At 38.8% G+C, this 19,680-nt stretch overlaps 1 protein-coding gene across 3 annotated transcripts in view; it reads left to right on the top strand.

Moving 5' to 3' along the window:
* Positions 1-19,413, top strand: part of RPF2 (ribosome production factor 2 homolog) — a 39,382-nt gene extending 19,969 nt beyond the window's left edge. For all 3 annotated transcript variants that reach the window (XM_026511634.4, XM_026511635.4, XM_057311143.1), the window contains exons 8-10: positions 7,918-8,020; positions 15,366-15,510; positions 16,479-19,413. In XM_026511634.4, coding sequence (XP_026367419.1) covers positions 7,918-8,020; positions 15,366-15,510; positions 16,479-16,658 — 428 coding nt within the window. In that variant the 3' untranslated portion in view covers positions 16,659-19,413. The remainder of the gene's footprint in view (positions 1-7,917; positions 8,021-15,365; positions 15,511-16,478) is intronic.
* The last annotated feature ends 267 nt before the right edge of the window (positions 19,414-19,680 follow it).

Below are 19,680 nucleotides of genomic sequence, written 5' to 3'. Positions count from 1 at the left end.
GCCAGGCATGTACTAGGTACTTTATATGTATCACTTTATTCTCACGACCTTGTAAAGTTGTCTTACAGATGACTTCTTCTTAGTGAACTACATTAGTTCCTAATGCTTTATGTAATGACTGTATCTTTTCCTGTGTGTTCACAAGTCACCTTCTTAAAATCCGGTATACAGTTATTGTCATTATCTGGGATCAATGTTAAAAATACCTATTTTAAATCACTTTTTCTCCCCTTTTTTGAAAAGCTGGCATTATTGTTCTCTGTAATTTCTTAAAGGTTGCTAATATTAATCCTGCTTAATATTTTGTGATCACTTTTGCCAGCTCTTTTCTAACTCTAGAAAGTAATTTAGTTTGTCCCTAGAGGTATAAACTCTTCTGATACTCAACAACCTTTTTTTTCAAATTTAAATAATTTATTCATCTGAGTTTTTCTTGCACCATTCTTTTTTTTTTTTTAAGATTTTATTTCTTTATTTGTCAGAGAGAGAGAGAGGAAAGAGCACAAGCAGCAGGCAGAGGGAGAAGCAGGCTCCCTGCTGAGCAAAGAGCCTGATGTGGGACTCGATTCCAGGACCCTGGGATCATGACCTGAGCCGAAGGCAGATGCTTAACAGACTGAGCCACCCAGGCGTCCCTTCTTGAATCGTTCTTAGAAGTTTTGCTATAGTTTTTTGGTTGCCCTTCTTTTAGATTTTTATATACTTTGCCTTAGATCACTTTGGAAAGTTGATGGAGTATATGTTATAAATAAATTATTATTAATTTTTTTTTATGCAAAAAGGTGTTTTTATTAAAGCACAGGGACAGGACCTGTGGGCAGGAAGCACTGCCTGTTGTAAGTAAATTAAATTGTACACATGCTCTTTACAAATCTGAGCAAACCGGGGTGCCCAGGTGGCTCGGTCAGTTTAAGCAGCTGACTCTGGATTTTGGCTCAGGTCGTGATCTCAGGGTCCTGGTATTGAGCCCTGTGTTGGGCTCTGTTCTTAGCGGGGAGTCTGCTTGAGGATTCTCTCTCTCCCTCTGCCCTTTTCTCTGCTTGTGTTCTCATTCTCTCACTCTAAAATAAATAAAGTTTAAAAAAAAAAAAAGAATCAAATCTGAACCAACTAAAAAACATTTGTGGGCAGACACATTGCTTTCATTTTTCCTTGTTGTGATTATTTATTGTTGGGATTGCAATTTTCAAAATTTCATTTCTCTTATTAATAATGGCTGTTTGGGGAGCACCTGGCTGGGTCAATTGGTAGAGCATCAGACTCTTGATCTCGGAGTCATGAGTTCAAGTCATGTTGGGTGTAGAGATTACTTTTAAAAAGTGGCTATTTTTTAAAGAACTGAGTACCACTGTTACCTGTTCAGTTCTTATTAAAGCTCTTGAGTTTAGCAATCTCCCATTTTACAGATGGGAAAATGGAAGCTTAGAGAAGTTAAGAGCTATTAAGTAGCTGAGCCAAAATGAAAACCAAAGGCTCAGCTTTTCTGCCTCTGCCATCCATCTTGCCCATGCTGAACAATTGACTTGTTGCAGTCTTTGCTATAGGTTCTTACCTGAATTTTTCATGAATTAAAAAAATTCATGAAAGACAGTGATGAACATTTCCTTCTTTCAGTGTTACCCCAAAATACGAAGGGTGATTTTTAGCCAAGATTTCTCATTCTTGTACTCCATTGGCCCAGCTTTTCTGCCTTTTTCCCCCGAGTTCTTCCATTAATTATTAATTAGCAATATATATTTATTAAAACAGAAGGCTTTCATTTGCTTTTAAGTGGTATTTATGAAAACTGTATTATTTCGTGCTTCCACTAGATGGCAGGACTAACCACATAATGCAGTGGTGAGGGGGAGGGAGTGAAAACCCAAAAGGAATCTGGGGAAAAAGAAAGGTAGAGGATGAAGTGAGATTGTCGGGCCTCAAGGAAAGGTGAGTCTTTAATGTAAATATGAAGTAAGACCACCTGCAGACTCCTTGGTGTACGTTTTGTGTTCATACGAAATAAAGTAGAACAGTAGGGAAAGAATTTTATCAAGGGCTTGCTTCCTTTTAGGAAGTTCTTTTTTTTTTTTTTTCTTTTGGCAATTGGCCAGAAAGAAAAGTTAACTTATTAACTTCAGTGTTTTTATGCCAGGTACCCATTTTGTTCATTCTGAATTTTGCTTCTGTTTTGCTTTCTTAAATACTGTATAGTTTGCAGTTATTCATAGTGGTCTTGCTTTTCTTTATAGAAAATCACTGAATATCTATTTTTAGATTCCGTGTATCCTAATTTTTATGGTTACTTCTTAATATTACTATTTCTTATATACAAAGATGATAGTAAATCAAGTAATAGGTTAGTTTTATTAAATATTCCTTTAAAGTCTATCTTAAAATTTAACTACCTAAGGGGGTTACTTTTATTGCCTTTCTCCGTATCAGTGGTCATTTTAATTTTTTTAACCTTTTTCATTTCCTAATTCTTAAATTCCACTTGAAAAATATATAATGATGAAAATAACTGCCATAGTTTAGGTCAGGTAATCTGCAGCTTTACAAAGGTAATCGTATTAGTCTGCTAGGGCTGCTATAAAAAATACCATACTCTGGGTGGCTTAAAAAAGAGAAATGTATTTCGTCCAATTCTGGTGGCTGAAAAGTCCAAGATCAAAAGTTCTGATGAGGACTCTTACTGCCTTCTTGCTGTGTGCTCACCTGGCTTGTCCTTCATGTCTGTGCGTGGGAGGAAGGGAGGGAGGGAGAGAGAGGAGGGAGGTTGTCAGCTTTGTAGGGTCTCTTATAAGGACACTATCCTATGGGACCAGAACCCCAGCCTTACAACATGCCTCATTTAATTTCTTAATTTCTTGATTTCTTAATTTCTTCGTTAGAGGCCCAAATACAACTTCATTAGGGGTTAGGACTTTAACATATGAATTTGGCAGGGATTGGAGGGTGGGGGGGCAAACATTCAGTTTATTATGGTAATAGTCCCTTATTGTAGATGAAGAAACTGAGATCAGTTAACTTACTTGTCCAGAGTAAAGAGCTAGTAAGCAGCAGGATCAGGATCTGATCTATTCTCTAATTCTGGATCCCCTGGTCTTTCCCATCAACACCCTGGTCAGCTTTCTGTACCTTTTCTCAGTATATTTATTCATGGACACAGCCACGCTTGAGACCTTATTTTTTTACTTGGAATTGATCCATTGAAAAAAGGTCCAAGCTGGGGCTTTCCTTCTGACCATAACCAGTTTGTCTTCTACCTCATACACCCCCTTGCTTGTATTTAACCAGGTTTTTAATCTTTATCCTTACTCATTAATATCTCTCTTTATCTCAGCCATCATTCCTGCCCATTTTAGGGTCAGTCTTTTTGGCAATGTTCTGAGTTTCAACACATTTTAATTCATTACCCCTTTGATGTTTCAGCCTCCTCTTATACTTCCATTGCTCCATTCCTGGAATCAGTTGTTTCTTTAAGGAGATCTGAACTTTTTTAAATTGAGAAATAGAAATCACAGTCTGGGTGCTAGGAATTCTTTCATGGTTAGTCATTGTTAGTAGGCTTTTTTAGTGAACAGAACTTCGAAATTTGTTTAAGATAAAATGTATCCTGAGTTCATACCGAAACTTCTAACTCAAATTTAGGACAAGAGGATTTTAACTTCATTGACTTCACATATCTACCTTCTTTCATCCGTGACAAAAATCCAGGTTCTCCATGATCCAGCACAATTATGAATTTATTTTATGCTGTACTAAGCATACAGTAGTCTCAGAATAAAATACCACTGTTACTACTGGTAATATGAATATTGAGTTGAAAGTTTTGTGGTTTTGTTTTTGTTTTTCTTGCCGTTCTTTTTGTCTATAAAATATATCTTGTTAAGACTATGGTCAGAGGCCCCTGGGTGGCTCAGTTTGTTAAACATTTGACTCTTGATTCGATTTTGGCTTAGATAATAGTCTCGGGGTCGTGAGATCGAGCTTTGAGCTGAGTGTGGAGCCTGCTTTGGATTCTCTCTCTGCCCCTCCCTCTCCCCTGCTCGCTCTCCCTTAAAAAAAAAAAAAAAAAAAAAAAGAATATGTGGTCAAATCACTGTGGGTTTTTTTTTTTTAAGATTTATTTATTTGTTTGTTTATTTAGAGAGCACAAGCGTGGGGAGGGAGAGAGGGAGAGAGAATCTCAAGCAGACTCCACGCTGAGTGCAGAGCCCGACTCGGGGCTCCCAGGACTCTGAAATCATGACCTGAACAGAAATCAAGGGTCGGATGCTAAACTGACTGAGCCACCTGGGTGCCCCAAGATCACCGTGTTTTGAATTACTTAATAGTTCTTTTCTGTATGATTATGCTCATTACACAGGTTCATTTGTTGTTGATTTTTAGGGATTACTTTAATTTTTTTCATTTTAAATTATATTTTAAAAACTTTTGAGGTATAATTTACATGCAAGCAAGTCTTTTTTTTTTTTTTTTTTTTTTTTAGTTTCAGGTTTTTTTATTTTTTTATTATGTTTTTAAATTAACATTTAACGTATTATTTGTTTCAGGGGTACAGGTCTGTGGCAAGTCTATATATTTAAAGGTTTTAAAATTTGATGGATTTTGACATATATATACACCTCTGAAAACACCACTGCAGTCAAGATACAGAACCTATTACACCCAAAAGTTAGCCTGTGCCCCTTTGCAGTCTACCCTATTTCTGTATTTTAAGCAAACATTAATTTGCTTTCTGTCATTATGGATTATTTGCATTTTGTAGAACTTTAGATAAATAGAATCATACAGTATGTGCTTCTTTTGGTCAGGTTTCTTTCACTCAGTTTTGAGATTTGTTGTGTCATTAGTTAATTTCTTTTTATGGCTGAGCAGTATTCTAGTTATAGCTGTTCCACAATTTCTTTATTTCTTCATCTGTTGATGGACATTTAGGTTGATTTCAGCTTTTGATTAGATAAAATTTTTGATTACTAGAGCTGCTGTGAACATTTGTGTACAAATTTTTTAAGGGCATATGCTTTGATTTCCTGTGGGTAAATCCTTAGCTAGGAGTGAAATGGTTGGATCATTTGACTAGTGTGTGTTTAACATTTAAAGAAACTATTTTCCATTATGGTTATGCTGTTTTACATTCCCACCAATAGTATATGAGAGCTGCAGTTGCTCCACTTCCTTGCCAGTACTTGGTAGACCATTCTTTTTAATTTTAGTTATTTTAATGAGTGTTGCATGCCGATAGTAATGTGTTCCTAAAGTCAAATCTACGAAGTAAAGTAGTGCTATTATTGAAGTTGTAATTTGCATTTTCTGATAACTAGTGATGTTGAACATCTTTTCCTATGCCTGTTGGCTATTCATATATTTTTGTTGAAGTGTCTATTCAAGTCTTTGCCTTATTTATTTATTTTTGGAGGTTACTTGTCCTCTTGAGCAATAAGGGGTGTGTGTGTGTGTGTGTGTGTGTGTGTGTGTGTGTGTAAAAAGCTGTTTGAGGAGAAACCGAAATGTACATAGTCTGTTCCCCAGAAAGACTGACTTCACTAATGCTACCAAGACAGTGAGTGGGCTTTATTAATAACTTGGCCCCTGAAGGAGAGTCTGATTTTGATAAAATCATGGGAAACCTGTTCATTAATTATGTTGCAAATTTAGATCAGAACACCTTGAAAAAGTACATACTTTGTTTATAAAAATATCCCTGAGGGATTTGTATTTGGGGAAGTAGGGAAGGGTGGCATATACATGTGCATACACGCTTGTGTCTGTTTTATGCAAATTAGTGATTTTCTTTCAATTAACTCTGAAAAAGAGAAAACAACAAAGGATGTATATGTCCATGCCCAAGGAGATGATTCCCTTCTTCTGAGCTAGTCAGAAGAGACAAAGTGGCTGGGCGGCTGCAGATGGGGACAGAATGAGCTTTGCTGTTTACGACATCACTTGCCTTGCAGCTCTTCCTGAGTAATTAAGTTGGGTAAACTTTCATGTGTAACTGTATCTTAACTAAATATGTGTGTTTCCATTTAGCCTTCTTGGGGATCAGTCTTTGTAGCTATATAATGAGGGGACCACACTTGATTGTTGTTTCTCAGAAATCTTTCATTCATGTGCTATCTTCATAACTTTAGCCAAGTCCATGTGGTATTCATAGTGTTGTTCATTGGAGATGTTTCTTTACCCTGACTCCTTTGCTTTTTTAAAGGAAACTTTATGTCCCTACCATGAATGGAAAGTGGTATCTGATAAAATAAATAATACATAGAAGATTACATCTGCCTGTGTATCATTTAAGATCATCTCATGTCCCAGTAGTGGTATGACTACCACACTATGGGAAAACAGCCTACTCACGGATCCCAGTGGTTCTTTTCTGGCTTTAACAATTTAATTTATTACCTATAATTGAGATTTCTTGTTAGAATTTCTTCCATGTCGGCCTCTGCCATAAAACAAAGGCTAATTTGATTTAATAGTCAAAGTTTGAACAGCTGTTTTGTGTGTGTTTAAGAATTTATTTATTTGAGAGACTGCAGGGGGAAGAGCAGAGGGAGAGGGACAAGCAGACTTCATGTTGAATGCAGAGCCCTACGCGGGACTTGATCCTTCAACCCTGAAATCATGACCCGAGCTGAAACTAAAAGTCAGACGCTTAACCAGCTAAACCGCCCAGGCACCCCTGAACAGCTGTTTTTATAGAAATTTGCCATCTTTAAAAAAATAAACACTTTATTTATGAGAGGGAGAGAGCATGTGGGGGCAGGGGCAGAGGGACGTGAGAGAGAGAATCTTAAGCAGACTCCACATCCAGCGTAGAGCCTGATGTGGGGCTGGATCTCACGACCCTGAGATCATGACCTGAGTCGAAATGAAGAGTTGGACGCCTAACTGACTGAGCCATCCAGGCGCCCCATAGAGATTTGCCATCTTAACCTACCTCTCTCATAAAATTTTTTAATGCTTTGATTTACATTTTTTATTTTTATTTTATTTATTTTTATTTTTAAAGATTTTATTTATTTATTTGACACAGAGAGAGACAGCCAGTGAGAGAGGGAACACAGGCAGGGGGAATGGGAGAGGAAGAAGCAGGCTACCAGCGGAGGAGCCTGATGTGGGGCTCGATCCCACACCGGGATCACGCCCTGAGCTGAAGGCAGACGCTTAATGACTGCGCCACCCAGGGGCCCTGTGATTTACATTCTTAAAAAAGTTAATATGCATGATAAATATGATGTACTCATATGTTAAGCATTGGCTTAGAGTGAGAACTTTTTTTTTTTTTTAATTTAAAAAGAATTTTTAGGGGTGCCTGGATGGCTCAGTCTTTGAGCGTCTGCCTTTGGCTCAGGGCGTGATCCCGGCGATCTGGGATCGAGCCCCACATCAGGCTCCTCCACTGGGAGCCTGCTTCTTCCTCTCCCACTCCCCCTGCTTGTGTTCCCTCTCTCACTGTCTGTCTGTCTCTCTGTCAAATAAATAAATAAAATCTTTAAGATATTAATTATTTATTCGTCAGAGAGAGCACAAGCAGGAGGAGCGGCAGGCAGAGGGAGAGGGAGAAGCAGGCTCCCCGTTGAGTGAGGAGCCCAACGCAGGGCTTAGTCCTAGGACCCTGGGATCATGACCTGAGCCGAAGGCAGACGCTCAATCGACTGAGCCACCCAGGTGCCCCTTGAGTGAGAATTTCAAAACTGAAAAATTACATGGCTCAGTGAACTGAACACAGAAATAAAGTCATGAGCTTACATGGTAGAGGGGTGGGACTCTCAGACATTCTTCAGGGATCAGTTTTTGTGCCACCTTTTTACCTTTTTAAGTATATATTGATACAATATAGAGCATTTTACAATCTGGCTTTCTGTAACTGAATTTAAAAGCATGTTAGTCTTTTTTTTTTTTTCTTTTTAACAATCTCAAATTTGTTTTCAGATTTCTTCAGAGGCCCCACAGTACCAAATATCCGCCTGGCTGGTTTGGAGTATGTTCTGCACTTCACCGCACTGAATGGGAAGATTTACTTTCGAAGCTATAAGTAAGTACATTTCTTACCATATTTTTGAATCCAGGGTTAGCATTTTAGTGTGACCTTTGTAGAGCTCAAACGTAGAATTGGTGTTTGGTCAAAAGTTTGTTTGGAGAGTTTGCAAACTAGTAGCAGCATGCAGCAGGTCTATGTTGTTCCTCAAATCTGTCATTCCCCTGCTCACTTCTGCCTCTGGAACCCTGCTCTTCCAGGGCCTCAGGGCACCTGATGCTGCACTCTTCTGAGCTTAGAACACTAATTCAGTCTTGACTGTACTTTATGGGATACCGCCTTCTTTTTTTTCCTTTTTTTTCTTTAAGATCTTTATTTTTATTTATTTGAGAGAGAGAGAGAAGAGCAAAGGGAAAAGGAAAGTCCCAAGCAGACGCCTCATGGAGCCTGACTTGGGGCTCGATCTCATGACCCATGAGATCATGACCTGAGCCGAAACCAGGAGTTGGACACTTAACTAACTGAGCCACCCAGGTGCCCCTCCCTTTTTTTTTTTTTTTTATAAGATTTTATTTACTTATTTGACAGAACAAGCAAGGGGAGCAGCAAGCAGAGGGAAAGGGAGAAGTAGGCTCCTGCTGAGCAAGGAGCCCAATGTGGGGCTCAATCCCAGGACCCTGGAATCATGACCTGGGCTAAAGGCAGACGCTTAACCGACTGAGCCACCCAGGCACCCCCCCCTTCCTTCTTTTTCTTGACTGGATTTAGAGCACCAAGCCACAAGTCTTAGGTCAGCCAAAGCAAATCTCAAAACTGAACCTAAAAACTGGAGTCTAAAAGGAATGAGAAGATTCAGTGGCTAGATTCATTTTACCCTCTTTCTCCAGCCAAGACCCTCTAGCCCTACTCCTACCACAATATAAATATAAATCCTAACACTGATTTTGTTTTCATTAAAAAGCTTAATGACATGCTACACTTGTGCCTTTTGAGGTAATTGTGTGTGTGTGTGTGTGTGTGTGTGTGTGTGTGTATTCTTTAAGATAAAGCGTTGGCGCTGGCTGATCAAGCCCACACTTTCCTGGAGAATATATCAGCTCCCACAAACTGCCTTCCTTTGTACATTGAATTCAGACTGATGTGCAGTTTTGACTTATGGCAGTGCAGCTTGAGAGGCACTGGCCGTTCAGTGTTGACAGTGAACGGGGGAAGAGGCAGAGGGAGGGGGGAGAGAGAAAATCTCAAGCAGGCTCCATGGTCAGCGTGGGGCCCAACATAGGGCCCAATCTCATGACCCCGAGATCATGACCCAAGTTGAAATCAAGAGTCAGACGCTTAACCAACTGAGTCACCCAGGTGCCCTTACTTTTTTTTTTTTTTTTAAGTAAACTCTACCAACAATGTGTGGCTCGAACCTATGATCCTGAAATCAAGAGTCACAGGCTCTACCGACTAAGTCAGCCAGGCCCCTAATTTTTTTTTTCTTCATGATGGAATACCTGGTTGACCAACTTATGTTAGTGAATGTACAAATGAAACTAAATATTCACCTCTTGTCAGTAATTCCTGTCTTTGTCTCAACTGTATTGAGTCAGAAATGCTTTGTTCTTTTCACCATGATTGGTATCATCTCTTCTATTTTCCTTTTGTTTAGATAGTAATAATAATAGTAGGCAAAATGCAATAAAATATCCACATGGTTGCAAGATGTAGTTAGAGATTTTATAATCATTTTTATTTTTATGTATTTATTTATTTTTTAAAGCAAGAGGGATTTTATAATCATTTTGAGCTTGTAGAGATTGAAAGCCTTAAGTCTGTTTGAGTTTCCAAACTTAACTTTGGTGCTTTGAAGACTATATTATGAAGTAGATGACTCCAATTTATAGAATAAGAAAGGTGAAAATCACTAACGTAAAAAAAATCTTCTTGAAAACTTGTGCTCAGCCCACCTGGGGATACGAAGGAGCTAAAAATATAAAGATCAAAATCTTTGAGAATGAGAAACTAATAATAACAGTGATCTGAAACTCTCATTGTAAACAGTTTCAAAGAAAATATTCACTTGTATCAGAACTTACATTTAGTGAAAAGAAAGATAAATTTGTAAAGAAAGAAATGCAGAGAAAATAAAATGGACAGAAAATTAGCAAATCAGATTTCAGAACATGGATATACTAGCAGTGTAATTACACATATCCACCCATCTACTTACTTTAAGAAGAATTGCTGGAATCACATTAGGTTAGCATGGCATGTCCCATAATGAAAAAAAAAAGTTTAGACTTTTGAGATCAGAGACACTAGTGTAAATTTAATCCCAGGTTTTTTATACAGGCCCTGTAATACCTGCTAGCTATTGATTTATAATAGGAAATGGACTGTGTGATTGAGAGTAAGCTGCTAGTGGGGGGAAAAAATCATTCAGTGTAGATTAGGTTAGTCTGCAGAGGCTGTGCTGCCCGTGGGAGAGGAAGGAAGAAGTGGTCCAAGGAATGAGCATCACCTCTGAGCCCAGTGAGCGGGCTCTCTGGGCCAGGCTTAGCCACATGACCTAGTCAGGTCACTTCTTAAGGCCTCCATATTTCCTTTGCAAAAGGTAGTGATAACATTTATGTAATTCTGCGGTCCCTCTAAGATCAATAGTAATTCCTTTATAAGAGGGAGAGGGTTGGGGCGCCTGGGAGGCTCAGTTGTTAAGCATCTGCCTTCAGCTTAGGGCGTGATCCCAGGGTCCTGGGATCGAGCCTCACATCAGGCTCCTCCCTGCTCTGTTGGGAGCCTGCTTCTTCCTCTCCCACTCCCCCTGCTTGTGTTCCCTCTCTCACTGGCTGTCTCTCTCTCTGTCAAATAACTAAATAAAATCTTAAAAAAAAAAAAAGGGAGAGAATTGTGGATAGAGGTGGAAATATGCTGGAGACGTGTGTCTGACTTAGTGTGGCTCCTTAGGCACTCTTGCAGGCTATGCTTTGATGTCCTGCCCTCTTTCTTTTACTTGGAACCAGCCCTTAAGTAATTGGTAAAAGGTAATAGTTAACATTGATACACATTTTTTGTGGAGTTTACAAGGTTAATCTTAGAAAATGGCTTTGAGTTTCTTGGATGAAAGAAAGTATAAACATGAAATTATATTAATATAACCTTTGATCTGACCTTTTGGGGGGAATAAATCATTGTTACTGACCTCTTCCCATGTATTGTATAATAATTAATTCCTCATATGTGAGTGACCGTTTATATTCCTTGGAGAATTTTATTCACTACAAAGTCAAAGCCATGAATATAAAACAGGAAATTTTTAGTAACTGCCACATTTGCCTTTACCATGGCATTGGTTAGGTTTTATGGGGAGAAACAAGCAAAACAAGGAAGTATTAGCATACCTTAAAAAGCAAACAGCATTGTAGGCAAGGAGTTTAAGTAATGAAAACAGAACAGCAGAAGAAAGGGATATGGAAGGGAGAAAAATAGGGAAATTACAACTTGAATAAGAGTGGTAATGGCAGTCTTTCTCAAGAAATAGGCAAATAATATTTTATTTTATTTATTTATTTATTTTAAAGATTTTATTTATTTATTAGAGAGAGAGCACAAGAACTTCCAGCGAGCAGGGAGCCCGATGCGGGGCTCGATCCCGGGATCCAGGACCCGGAACCTGGGACCGTGACGTGAGCTGAAGACAGACGCTTAACGGACTGAGCCACCCAGGCGCCCTACAAATAATGTTTTAAAATATATGGAAATTACCCATCGACATATCTAATAGCCTGAGCCCATCTGAAAAGGAAGGAGTTGGGTTGTCTTTGTGTCCCTGTATTTTGTACCATAGAACCTTGCAGAATTGAATGTCACTTTTGATTTAGAGCTTACAGGGAGACAAAACAAAGCTTGAGGTTAGGATCTGAGATGGAGATTAATAGGCATATGATGTAACAGTTCTGGGCGTAGGTATTTGGCTGGAGACATGATGGCCTGGAAATGAAATGTCTATCTTTAAAAAAAAGTGAGTGTGTATGATGGGATGGGAATGAAGGAAAGGGTTTTAATTTTGTTTTTAATGAGTCAATGTCAGTCTCTTCTTTTTGCTTAGTGTGATATCAAAAATCATTTGTAAGTTCTTTATTAATACATTCCCTCTGAGAAAAAGTAAATAGGTTTTTTAAAAACATTAACAATAATTTTAGATTGTAAAATAATAATTTTAGATTCTAGATTTCACTGTTAAAAGTTTTTTTTTTTTTAAAGATTTTATTTATTTATCTGACAGAGAGACAGCCAGTGAGAGAGGGAACACAAGCAGGGGGAGTGGGAGAGGAAGAAGCAGGCTCCCAGCGGAGCAGGGAGCCCGATGCGGGGCTCGATCCCAGGATTTCGGGATCATGCCCTGAGCCGAAGGCAGACGCTTAATGACTGAGCCACCCAGGCACCCCTCACTGTTAAAAGTTTAATAAAGAAAAAGAATTATAGGTCTATCACCAGAAACCCATACATAGAAATATGAAAATTGGAGAAAGTTTTCTTCTGTTTCTATCAGTTTGATCTTCCAATAAACATGCCCATTGAAGTAATTCAGATAAGGTCATTTACACAGGGGCATCTGGGTGGCTCAGTTGGTTAAGCGTCTGCCTTGGGCTCAGGTCATGATCTTGGGATCCTGGGATCAAATTCCGCCTCTAGCTCCCTGCTCAATGGGGAGTCCGCTTCTCCCTCTTCCTCTGCCTGCCACTCCCCCTGCTTGTGCTCTCTCTCCCAAATAAATAAATGAAATCTTAGAAAGATCATCTACATAGACAGTATGGCACTGTAACTTAATTCTTTGGTAAATAACAGCGTGTGTGTATATATATATATATATATATATATATATATATATATAGCTATTTGGATATATATATAGATATATAGATATATATATATAGCTATTTGGAAATAATATTAATTATATACACCACTCAAAAAATTACTTTTGAGTAATTACTTAGAAAGATCATCTACACATTTTTTGAGTAATTACTTAGAAAGATCATCTACACAGACAGTATGGCACTGTAACTTAATTCTTTGGTAAATAACAGCATGTGTAGATATATATATAGATATCTATCTATCTATATATATATAGATAGATATCTATCTATCTATATATATATATATAGCTATTTGGAAATAATATTAATTATATACACCACTCAAAAAATTACTTTGAGGACGCCTGGGTAGCGCAGTTGTTAGGCGTCTGCCTTCAGCTCAGGGCGTGATCCCGGCGTTCCGGGATCGAGTCCCACATTGGGCTCCTCCACTGGGAGCCTGCTTCTTCCTCTCCCACTTCCCCGGCTTGTGTTCCCTCTCTTGCTGGCTATCTTTGTCAAAAAAAAAAAAAAAAAAAAACCACTTTAAAAAAAATTACTCTGGTAGGAGGATATGTGCATAGATAAAAAGGTACTTGGGTGGTGTGAATCCATCAGGCATGCCATGAGCTGTTCTTGGTCTACAACTTTTCATTTAGGTGAAAATTAGCATTTTAAGTGGTAGAAACACTTTCAGTTTGCCCTTTTTATATATACAGTTTCCCTCATTTCTTAAGTAGTCTGCTGAACATAAGATGTCACTCAATTTACTAATCTTGTTATGAGTTCAGTTTTATAAATATACTTATTTGGAGGTATTGAAAACGTGGATGCAAAAGCAGAAATACATGAGTTACAACAGAGTCAAACGGTCACTGCTGCCACATGCTTTGAATCAGCTTTTAGGGAAGATGCCCTGATATCACCAGCTTTAGCTTCTAAAAATATTTTCCCCCACCGTGGGCCTGAGACAGGAGTACTGTCAACTCTCTTCTTCTGGAACGACTATGAAGAGAGTGGTCTAAGCACTCTTGTTTTGTCTTTTTCCCCCTCTGCTTGCTCCCTTCAAGTCCCACACTGATATTCATGCTATCTTTTACTGTTCTTAGAGCTTTTTTATTGTTTAACATTTCTGCTTTTTACATATCCTACGTTGGTGTTTTGTTTTGTTTTTGCCTTGTTCGGGTTGATGTAAATGACTGTGCCTGATACAGCATATCTATCATTAAGACTCTTTTTACAGCCAGGACATGGGTAGACTGTCTGCATGTGATGCATTTGGGGCCCAAAGGCTGTAAATGAGCTTCTGCACACTCACTTCTGCTTCCTGGAATTTGTTGTTCTTGGGTATTCCTTATTGTGCTTTTACTCTTAGTTCTGTCTCTTTTCTCATGTCATTTGTTGCCTCTCTCATATTCCACCTTCGGTGTAAAAAGTTTGATCGTTTTTTTTCTTTTGAAATGTTTGATCTTTTATAAACATTTTTAAAAATTTAATTCTTTTATTCCATGTAGAGATCTGGCCACTATAACAAATTGAGTCAGCTCAAATAATCTTCAGGTCTTTGAGCTGTTCTTGTGGTATCACTCACAAAAAGAGTTTGTTAGTCTCCTCTCCTCCTTCCTGTGTCCCCCATCTGTTTCCAGATCCAGAGCTATTTGGACATATGGAGTCTAGAAAGTTGTGGTTTTGTTATATTAGGATTTTAAAGTTCATTCCAGTCTATAGAGAACTGGAAATGTCTGTACTATGCTCAAAGCGGATTCTGAATGGGTCTTAGAGAAATAAGAATTTGTTAATTATGTAAACGTAATGTTTCAAAGGCCCAATTGAAATTGTTTTTATTATTATGTAAATCTATAAGTAAGATGAAGAAATCAAATCAAAGGATTCCATTTCTGGGGCACCCGGGTGGCTCGTCAGTTAAGCATCTGCCTTGGGCTCAGGTTATGATCTCAAGATCCTGGGATCAAGCCCTGTGTAATCAGGCTCCCTGCTCAGCAGGGACCCTGCTTCCCCACCCCCCAGCTTATACTCTTCCTCTCTCTCAAATAAATAAATAAATAAATAAATAAATAATTTTTTCTTAAAAAAAAAAAAGGGATTTCATTTCTTAGAAGAATTGTCTGTCTCACTTGCTGTTTCTCAACAATATTGTATTCTTTTTTTTTTTTTTAAAGATTTTATTTAGTTGAGAGAGAGCACGAGTAGGGGGTGGGTCAGAGGGGGAGGGAGAAGCAGACTCCCCACTGAGCTGGGAGCCAGATGTGGCTTTCAATCCCAGGACCCTAAGATCATGATCTGAGCTGAAGACAGACGCTTACCTGACTGAGCCACCCAGGCGCCCAACAATATTGTATTCTTTTGTGTTCTATTTTTAAAAAGTAGCAAACCAAGAATATACTTGGCCTCAATGCAGGAAGTATTTAGGAAGCTTAACCTCCAAATGACAGTGTCATTTTATGGAACTGTAATTCTCTTGAACAAAAATATTTGAGGGGATAGGACTTCCATCAGAGTCAAAGCAACATTTCTTTTTTTTCTATTTCATAAAGGTTACTGTTGAAGAAATCTGGTTGCAGAACACCAAGGATTGAATTGGAAGAGATGGGGCCCTCATTGGATCTGGTTCTGAGGAGGACACATCTGGCATCAGATGATCTTTATAAATTATCTATGAAAATGCCAAAAGCCCTCAAGGTTTGTAACTTGCAAATTGATGCCATGTTTATTTGTATATTCCACTCTTCTTTCCAAAAAAGGTTTGCAGCATAGGACACTAAAGAACATACAGAAAGAGATCAATAATATAGATAAAATTAGACTTTCAGGACAAAGAAAAGGAGGAAGATGCAAATAAAGGATAATAAAAGTTATAGAAACCATGCATCAGCTATGGCTAAGAGCTTTCTGGTAGCCAAGACTGCCAGTTTTTAGCAAGAAAGAATTGTTTGGGGCATTGTGGAGATTGGGGATTTAGAGTACAGGATGTGTATGTAACCCATACTTGTATAAAATGTATTTTGACTTTCGAATGGTTTTAAAAAAGAAGTAGAAATGGCATTTCTGGAACGCCAATAAAGATCAAAACGATAGTCACAATTCTTTAAGCTAAACACAGGAATTCTGTCAGCGCATGACAGTGGTTAGCATAGTCTGTAGTGTTGCTTTGCAAAGTGTAGTCTGACAGCTTACCTGGGAATTGTTAGAAATGCTGAATCTCAGGTCCTACCCTAGACCTGTTGAATTATAATATGCATTTTTTTTAAGATTTATTTATTTACTTATTTGACAGAGAGAGAGAGACAGACAGTGAGAGAGGGAACACAAGCAGGGGGAGTGGGAAAGGAAGAAGCAGGCTCCTAGCGAAGGAGCCTGACGTGGGGCTCGATCCCAGAACGCCAGGATCACGCCTTGAGCCGAAGGCAGACACTTAACCGCTGTGCCACCCAGGCGCCCCTATAATACGCATTTTAACAAGATTCTCAAGTGAAATACTTAAGTTTGAGAAGAAAGGGTTATACACTATATTATTGAATAGGAGCTCATTAATGGAAATTGTTAGTAAGATAGTTGTTGTAAACTAGATTTTTACCAGTTTATACAGTAGATACCATTATAATAAATATATATAATTATATATTTATATATACATTCTTGTTTCATAGCCAAAGAAGAAGAAAAATGTCTCCCATGATACTTTTGGAACAACTTATGGAAGGATTCATATGCAGAAGCAAGACCTAAGCAAACTACAAACCAGGAAAATGAAGGGGTTGAAGAAGCGACCTGCAGAAAGGATAACAGAAGACCAGGAGAAAAAATCAAAGAGAATTAAAAAAAACTGATAGAACTTAGCCAGTGACTATAATGTTATTGTAGTCTGTTTACTTAAGAGAATTCTCAATCATCAGTCATTTCTAAGTTTCTTACAAGATTTTATTAAATATTTTTATAGCATGGTAATTTACCTAAACTATATATTACATATATTATGTACACTAATCTACTAGTATTAATTTGAAAGTAAGCCTTTTTGAGATCTATCCTGGTGGGCCATTTTCCTTGTTATGGTAGTCCCTCTGCCCCACCCCCCCCCAGTCTCATTAGGTTGGTAGGTGAAGAGGATCTCCGGAACAACCATTGGTATTTTAAAGAATTTCTGGGTTAAGCTTTCGATAAAGGGAGAAAGCCATGGAAAGTAGAAATGGCCCAAAGGAACTGTATACACACTTAGTATGAGTTACCTGGAAAGATAACCCCATCTCCCAACACATATCTATAACCTGACTTTTGTTTTTTACTCTTCTGTTATTTTGCCTGAAGTTTTGCCAGTTAGAGATTCATTTGAGATTTTTAACTTTGTGTCTTAAAACATTTCTCTTAAGAGTGTGTCCACTAATTTTCTACCATCTCCACCCCCCCCCCAAAAAAACCCCACTGATCTTCACAGTCATACACAAAACTAAAGAAAGTGCCTGTGAAGAAGTCCAGCAGAGAAGACACAGCACACTGTGGAGCAAAACAAATCTGATCTTGGACAGATTGAGGAGGGCATGAAGAATAATTTCGCTTTAACCTCATCAGCCCTGCCCATGTGACACAGCTCCCCACCAAGAGAAACCTCCCAGCCTGTGATTTCCCCGTGGAGGGAAGGGAGAACATGTGAGTGAGCACATGGCTCCCCCAGCTCTGCAGGATGCTGCCAAAGAGAACCCTCTCTCTAGCCCCACCCAGAATCTTGAGATGTACTGCTCAGCTGGGGAGTGGGGTGCACCTAGGAGAACAGCACCCACGGCTCTTGGAGGGCAGTAAGCCAACATGGATCATACAAACCATGGCACAGTCTCCATTAGGAATCTGCCCGTGAGTCACTGGAGATGACCCCCACAAATGGTCCACGGCACACACAATACTCAGTCCCTCACCCATACATCATCCCACCCTGTGGCCTGCCACCAGCGCGCACAGGTGGGCAACATGAGTGAGCCTCTGGAAGTGGCTAGGGAGCGTGTGCAGAAAGCAGCCCCTCTCCCCCAGATTGGGAGAAATCACACAAATTCAGTCAGCGCCGTCCTAGAGAAAGCGGCTTCACAGGATCAAGAGAAGACCTTACGGTTTGTACTACACTGTCCCAGGCAGTAGGAAACAAATACGCCAACCATGGTGAAGATTTAAAGCCTGAATGTGTCTGGATCTGAGCTATGTATTCACTGCACGCTGGCTAAAGCACTTTTTTTCTTTCACTGCATCAGTTCCCACCTAAGTATGATCAAGCATTCAAACCTGTAGGAACTGTATCCTCTCGCTTCTACCTTGACTTAAGAAGAAATAAACTAGTGATACAGAAGCATGCTTCCTTCTGACTCCATTATCAGGCATGGAGGAAATGGATCAATCAAGAGTCGCCTGCCTTTTGCACAGGAGCTGGCGGTATTATGCAGGAGGGAAAGAATCAAGGCTGTTGAGGTGTTGGGCTACAGTACCAGCCTCCTTTGTTCAGATGTTTTAAACCGAATTTACTCCGAGGACTTCTCCTGTAAGAAAAAGCCAGTTAGCAAATAACTAACAACCATAATTCCGCTAAAAGGAATAACTCTCAACATGCCAATTGCCAATTATATCCCTTGTTAGGAAGACTTCAGACCTTGAAAGGAGCCTACCTTGAGCAGGGGTGGGAGAATGAGGGAATTAGATTAGATATTTGCTCAGTTTGTTTCATTCCATTGATTACAACACTAGAGAATAACTTTGTTAAAAAGAAGGCTGTGGTTAGTAATGTTTGATTCAGTCACGCATGAACAAGCGGCAGGGAGGTTGGTAGCACATCATCTCTTCATTAGCCATGAGTTCAAATGCCTTTGTGCAATCTACTACTAATAGTAAGGTCTGGTACATGCATATAAAGTTTTACCATATGTCTCAGAAAGAAAGGTTTTCATTATAATAAAAAAACACAAGTCCAAGAATAAATTGAATTATCTTCAAACAGCAGAGCATTATTAAGAAAGAGAGACATATAAATGGAAAGAAACAGTATGTTCTAAATCAGATACACACTTTTTAGAACTTTTATTTTTCACAAATCAATTTATAAGTTTAATTTATAAATCATAAAGCTTAAATTAAAATTATGAATAAGTAGAAAAACAAACATTCCACTACCTGATCATTGACATATTACCTACCATACTATTGGTTATCTTAAGAGATTCTGCCACTTAGCTCTACCCCTCCCTTCTGTGAGAGGAAAGCAGTTTTGGTAGAGCTAGAAGTGAGAAAGGCGGGTAGGGTTTGAGACAAAGGGCACTTAGGGTACTGAGTAGCTCTGGCAGCTAAAGGTCACGTGAAGACCCTGGGTGTTTTCATACCAAGTAGGAGTGTGCCAAAGGCAAATAGCTTACTTTGAAATTTTCTTAAAAATGGACCTTGTGCCTAGGAAAATGGGAAGAAACTCTACTTCCTCCTCCTAGTGTTGCATACTTGTTTTCCCTAAATGTTCAAATTTAGGTTCCTGGTAAAGAAGCTCCTTTATACAAATGCAAACCAACCATGTTGCAAAACACAAACATACATAAACTAATTTGTTATATGAGGTGGAAATGCTTTTATTTTCAATTCCATGTCAGGGAGCTCCGTTACGCCTGTGTGTGCGTACATTTATGTGAGTTTGCTGACGCTAAGCAAAAGCTAGAGCCTCAATTTTATCTTCCATATCTTTCCCCTCCTCTGATAAACCCATTCCTTAGCCTTGTCTCTCCCCATCCCTTTCCAGATGGTTAATACCTCTCCCCATGAAAAGGGAGCAGGTATCATTCATTAGCTCTTGTTCCTTGATTATACATTTACCCAAAGACCACAGAGTTTTAG

Source organism: Ursus arctos, unplaced genomic scaffold (assembly GCF_023065955.2).
Source record: "Ursus arctos isolate Adak ecotype North America unplaced genomic scaffold, UrsArc2.0 scaffold_13, whole genome shotgun sequence".
Taxonomy (NCBI): domain Eukaryota; kingdom Metazoa; phylum Chordata; class Mammalia; order Carnivora; family Ursidae; genus Ursus; species Ursus arctos.
This window is presented reverse-complemented; position numbering and strand designations above follow the sequence as displayed.